We start from the raw sequence: 6,516 nt of genomic DNA on the forward strand, positions 1-6,516 counted from the left end.
AGAAAGAAAGAAAGAAAGAAAGAAAGAAAGAAAGAAAGAAAGAAAGAAAGAAAGAAAGAAAGAAAGAAAGAAAGAAAGAAAGAGACCAATAACAGATGGGGATGTAATTCAGTGGTAGAGTGCTTACCTAGCATACACAAGGCCCTGGGCTGGGTCCCCAAGACTGGGTAGGGATAACACATTATTCAGCTGTAATCATTTAAAATAATCAGTTACCATAAGAATTAGTATGACAAGTTCTGGGCTAGAGAGATGGCTCAGAGGTTAAGAGCACTGTTTGTTTTTCCAAAGGTCCTGAGTTCAATTCCCAGCAACCACATGGTGGCTCACAACCATCAATTATGAGATCTGGTGCCCTCTTCTGGCGTGCAGGCACACACACAGGCAGAATACTGTATAAATAATAAATAAATCTTTAAAAAAATTACAATTTCCACCAAACTTGCCTCACTACTACAATGTTTATATACAAGCTTAAAAGTCAACCAGATGTTCATTTTCCATAATGCCCAAAACTTTAAACAATTTAATGTTTTAAAATAAAACAGCCAACCAAAACCATAGCAATAAAAACTTCTAAAAACTGGTTAGCTGGGCAGTAGTGGCACATGCCTTTAATCCCAGCACTCAGAAGGCAGAGGCAGGGAAATCTCTGTGAGTTCTCTCTGTGAGTTCAAGGCCAGCCTGGTCTAAGAACAAATTCCAGGATAGCCAGTTTATACACAAATAAACACTGTCTGGAAAAACAAAGCAAAGGCACTAATGCCTTCTGGTTAAAATTCCTGTGGTTAGTGTTGGTTCAGCAGTGAAGGGCACTTGCTGTTCTTTCAGAAGACCCTAGTTTAGTTCCTAGTACCTTTATCACAGCTTACCATGACCTGTAAATCCAATTCCAAGGGATCCATTACCCTCTTCTGGCTTTCACAGGCAACCAGACAGACACACACACTTATTTACTTACTGTATAAATAATAAATAAATCTTTAAAAAATGACAAGTTCCATCAAATCTCTGTACCATTAACTGGCATTATGGGCTTAATGCTTAACGGGCTACCGTACAGGAGCTTGGAAGACAGTGCTGAGGGAGATTTGAACTGTGGGACACCTGCTTAAGAAGTTTCAGAGGGGAAGAGTATTAGTAAGTGGGCTAGAAACCATCCTTGTGGCATTTTAGCAAAGAATGTAGGTACATGTTGTCCTTGTCTAAACATCTGCCCAAAGATAAGTTGAAGAATTTAATTAAATAAAGGAACTCAATCCCTGTAGTCAGAAGTGGTGGCCCATACCTACAATCCGAGCACTTGGGAGGCTGAATAGGGACTACCAATTGAGTTTAAGGCTATCATATCATGGGCCACATTCTGAGACCTTGTCTCAACCAAAAAGGAAAAAAAAAAAAAGCCTAAGTCAAGACTAGGCAGAATCCCAGCTCCATCACCTACAAATTGTAAAACTTCAATCACATTCAGTGGGGAAGATTAGTATTCTGAAGATTGATCTAAACTATACAAGTTGAGTCTGAAGAGATGGCTTAGCACTTAAGAGCTCTTGTAGCAAACCAGAGTTTGGTTCCCAGCACGCATTGTTAGATGGTTTACAACTGCCTGTAACTACAGCTTCAATACTCTATCCTGGCCTTGTGCTTTGAATAAGAACGGCCCATACAGGCTCATATATTGAAATGTTAAATTATATATTGAAATGTTAAATTAGAAAGTGACAGTATTTGAGAAGAGGTAGGAGGTGTGGCCTTGCTGGAGTAAGTGTGGGCTTTGAGGTTTCAAAACAGACTGTCCTCATTCGTGTATGCATTTGTGCATGCGTTCATGTCTTGGCCTTCAGATCAGGATATCTCTCTCAGCAACTGCTCTAGCACTGTGAGGGCTGACATGCTCCTATCATGATAATGGACTAAACCTCTGAGGCTATAAACGAGCTCCAATTAAAGTTTTTCTTTAATAAAAGTTTCTGTGGTCATGGTGTCTCTTCACAGCAACAGTAACTAACACAGAAGTTGGTACCTGGGAGATGAAGAGATAGCTCAGTGGTTAATAGCACTAGCTTCTCTTCCAGAGGACCTACGTTCAATTGCCAACACCCACACAACAGCTCATAACTGTCTATAACCCCGGTTCCTGGGGATATGACAGCCTCACAAAGACTTACATAGAGGCAAAATACCAATGCACATGAAATAAAAATAAACAATTTTTTTTAAAAGGAAGTTAGTATGAGAGACTGATGTATAACTGTGACAGGCCTAACCATGCTGATTGCTGGAGGAATGTGGAATACTTTAGGGCTTTGGACTAGGAAATTGGTTGGACACTTTAAGCAAGTGCTTAATGGGCTATTCTAGCAGGAGCTTGGAAGATAGTGCTGAGGGAGATTTGAACTGAGGGACACCTGCTCAAGAAGTTTCAGAGGGGAAGAGTATTAGTAAGCGGCCTAGAAACCATCCTTGTGGCATTTTAGCAAAGAATGTTGGTACATTTTGTCTTTGTCCTGAACATCTCCTGAAGATAAATTGAAGAGTTTTACATTAATGCCACTGGCAGAGATTTCAAAACAGACTAATATTGACCATACTGACCTAGCGTGGTTCTTAGTAATCATTCTTATGCTGATCTATAATGGAAAGGAGCAAGCTGGAATAAAAGAAACACAAAATGCACAGTTTGAGGAGAAAGGGAGCACCAGGAAATTTACTGGCCCTAAGTCCAGTGCTCAAGGGGATACAAAGTTTAAAGATATTTGCCTGATGCTAGGTGGAATAAAGGGAATGGTGCTCTCAGGGCAGGCCCCATCCAGATAAGATTCCAACTTGTGGAAAAGAATTGTAAAGCTTAGGCAGTGAAGGAAACTATCAAAGACAGAAAGCTGGTGAGGCTGTAATTGAATGAGGGGGGCATGTTCCAGCCCCATCAAGCAGCAGAACTTGGCAGTTTCAGCCATATGGTTCTGGCTCTAGAGTTAGGAATACAAGAAAAGAGTTACGGAATCTCCTCCATGTCTAAGGAAAGCTACTGAAACCAGGCACGTGGCAGGGGTGTCCCTCCGTGGAGACCTAAGAGGCAATTGTGTGAAGCTGTAGAAGAACCCTGGTTTTACTGGAGACCCCAAGATGCTCTACATGTCAGAGTCGTGGTATACCTGCGAAGAAAAGCTGAGGACCAGGTGTGGAACCAGCCCAAGAGAGAAAAGTGGGCTGCAGTCAACAAAGCTGAAAGGAGCTGGAGACCACAATAATGAGCTAAACCTCTGCAAGTGTAAGCAAGCTCCCAATCAAACGTTTCAATCAGAGTTGCTGTGGTCATGGTTTCTCTTCACAGTAATAGAACAAGTGACTAAGACAGGCCTCCTCCAGCACCTACACTCGTGAACATACTTTAAAAAAAAAAAAGTATATCAGTGGCCTAGCAAAATGGCTCAGTGGGAAAAGGCATTTGCTACCTACCAAGACTGAGAACCTGAGTTCTATCCCCTGCACCCACATGATGGAAGAACAAACACACACACACACAATAAACATGACTTTAAATTGTGTTAGTTATGAGAGGGCACTAAATATTCAATTTTAGTTAGTATTATCAATCATCACCAGGATCTAAATAAACCTCAAGACCCATATTAAGTTATACATAAATATACATGCACAATTTCTTCATCCCAATAAAAGGGAGAGGAGTTCCCTGAGGTGGCTGTGTCAAATATTGTGTAGCAGTTCCAGGTACTGGAAAACCTGTGGCAAAAATTAATGACCAGCCTGCTCAGTATAGTGAAACTGTTCCAAAATTAAATGCAGAAAGAGGGCTTGGGATGCAGCTCAGTAGGAGAGCAGGAGATTAGCATGCACAAGACTCTGAATTCCATCCCCAGTACTGCAAAGATAAAGGCTCTAGAGGGATAAGTTGGAAGCATGCTTGCTCAGCAGGCACAGAGGCCCTGGGTTCAACCTCCAACCCAGCAAAACACAGCATAGTGTCTCCTGTAATGTCAGCTCTGGAAAGTTTATGATCATCCTTCACTACAATTCAAAGCCAGTTTGGTTTACATGAGATCCTGTCTCAAAAAAAAAAAAAGGAAAGAAAAGATGAAAATCCAAGTATAAGCTACATATTTTTCCTTTTGAGACAGTCTCAAGATGTTGACCAGGCTGGTCTTGAACTTGTATCCAGGATTGTTCTGCCTCAACCTCTTAACAGGTACAGGATACAGCAACACCTATGTTTCCTGTTTGGAGATTTTTAGTTTTGAGTCAGGTTGGCTTCAAACCCTTGAGTCTCCAGCTTCAAACTCCACAAAGGAGCAGCTATGGTTTTAAATACAGACAAGTAAGAAACTATGTAAAATCTGGAAGTCCTATTTTACTGTAAGGTAGGCTATTCAAATAAATGAACATGAATGCCTGATAATAAATAACCAGCCAATACTGCCCAATACCCCATACATAAAAATTTCTTTTACTTTAGCCAATAACACAAATTCACAAAGCAAGGCAATGATCTTCACAAAACTAAGAGCCTGTATTTCAAGAACTAAAGTATATTTTCCCTAAATAAAGAGAGTATCTATGAGCTTTTTGTTAATGTAGAAAAATAGGCTGGTTGGCTCCTCAAATTCTACAATCTAAAGTGCTCTAAAATCATGCTGTCCTAGTAGTAACTCAATGGCACATTTTGGCAACTACAAATGCAATTATGATCGACGTTACTTTTGTGGTTTTTGTTTTGCCACTAGGTATCAAGCATGCATCTCATCTGAGTAGAAAAATCACTTAATTCACTCTTGGAATGAAAAGTCAAATATTAAACGGCCTAAAAAGCAAGGTATCCACGTAACAGCGATACACATTTCAGATTAACTACCCCAAAATGTCAAGAAGCAAACCAGAGACAAACAACCTCAATCTAATAAACGTATTTCATTGATAAGATAGGTCCTGGGCACAGCTACCTTTGCAGTAAATCTTCTGGTGAATCTCCGTTGACCGGCTCCCAGGTTCAAATAATTAAGAACGTGATCTAACTACTTCACAAGATGATGCCCAAACACGGAGAAAACAACTGATGTCCCATTAAAAACCGTACTTCTCCAAAAGTAGTATGCAGGGGTTCTCAGAAAGCAAAAGCTAGCATTAGCCTGCCCCCTCCCCCGCCGCCGCCCGGGAGAAATCCCAAGATAGGCTCTGGGATTTGGAGTCGAGGAAGAAGCTAAAATAGCTTCTGAGACAACCTCATTAGACCCCCAAACTCAAAAGCTCTCCTACGGGAGCCGCAGGGAGTCCGAGGACTTCCCGTGGTGGAGACCTTTTGAGCTCCCCAGCTCGCTAGCTCGCTAGCTCGCTCGTCCCAGGATCTCACTTCCTCCCGCGCCCCCTCCCCCCTCCTCCTCCCCCTCCTTCCCCCAACGCACTCGGTAGGCCCCGAGACTGGGAAGAATGACCGCGAGCGCCCAAGCTCCCAGCGTTCGCGGCTCCCCGGCCTCGAAGCAGCAGGCATGGAGGCGGGAGCCGAGCAGGGGCTCCCAACCCTGCAGCGGCGGGAGGTGGAGAAGGCAAGGCGGGACTCAGGCCAGCCCCCCACCCCACCCCACCCCCCGACACACATCCCGGGCCCCCCGGCTAGGGCTTCCCACCGCGCTCCCCCAGCCCCGCTCACCTAGAAGGGGAAGCGATGCCGCCGACCGCGAAGCCGCGGGCGGGCCTAGGGCGCCTAGCGCACGTCTTTGCAAACACCCCACTCGAGTGGAAGGCGCCCGGGAGCAGAACGCCGGGGCCCGTGACAAGGGCTTGCGTTTTACCTCATGGGCTCAGCGGTCATGTTTTTGGCTCGGACGCCCGCTTGGCTTCGGCAAAGCCTGGGGTACCGTTCCACGTTCCCCGGTGCCCGTGGCCGAAGGTAAAGGACTGGGATCTTGGTCGTCACCACAGCTGCTCGCTGGATCCTCCCTGCAGCTCAGAGGCCGCTGCCGCTGCCGCCGCCGCCGCAGGAGCCGCAGAAACAAAGCGACGCCGCCGCTGACGCCATTTTGTTGGGCCGAGGCTCGGGCAGGAGAATTGGCGGGTCCTCCCTCTTCCTCTTTCAGTCATCTATTGGCTACCTCTGCCAGAGTTCAGTATCTTATTGGCTACCGAAATTCACCTTCTTTGGGGGCCTGTTGCTAAGGTGGCCGACGTCATTTGATCCCCTCCACCTTTTCATAGAGCGTCCACTTGAGTCCCTGCTGACCTCAAAGTGCCAGAGATGTGTCTTGACTTTATCCTAAAATATGCTCTCATGGTTCAACCTCTTTACTTCCACATAATGGGCGAAACAATAACACCCCATTTACGTTTATTGAGAATTGACTGTATGTCGACCACTATACAGATCCTTTATCTGAATTAATTCATGCAATGCTTGCACCCTCCAAACTAGGCAGACCTAATATTTTCTGGGTGAGGAAACCAAAGCACAAATTCCACATTCAACCCAACATCCATCCTTGGAGGCGGAGGGAGGCATACACTCTT

General features: G+C 44.6%; 1 protein-coding gene across 3 annotated transcripts in view; it reads right to left on the reverse strand.

Annotated features, from left to right (window-relative positions):
• Positions 1-6,021, reverse strand: part of Atrx (ATRX chromatin remodeler) — a 157,812-nt gene extending 151,791 nt beyond the window's left edge. For all 3 annotated transcript variants that reach the window (XM_055592594.1, XM_055592586.1, XM_055592578.1), the window contains exon 1: positions 5,805-6,021. In XM_055592594.1, coding sequence (XP_055448569.1) covers positions 5,805-5,824 — 20 coding nt within the window. In that variant the 5' untranslated portion in view covers positions 5,825-6,021. The remainder of the gene's footprint in view (positions 1-5,804) is intronic.
• Between the last annotated feature and the right edge of the window lie 495 nt (positions 6,022-6,516).

Source organism: Psammomys obesus, unplaced genomic scaffold, assembly GCF_907164565.1.
Source record: "Psammomys obesus unplaced genomic scaffold, mPsaObe1.curated_primary_1811, whole genome shotgun sequence".
Taxonomy (NCBI): domain Eukaryota; kingdom Metazoa; phylum Chordata; class Mammalia; order Rodentia; family Muridae; genus Psammomys; species Psammomys obesus.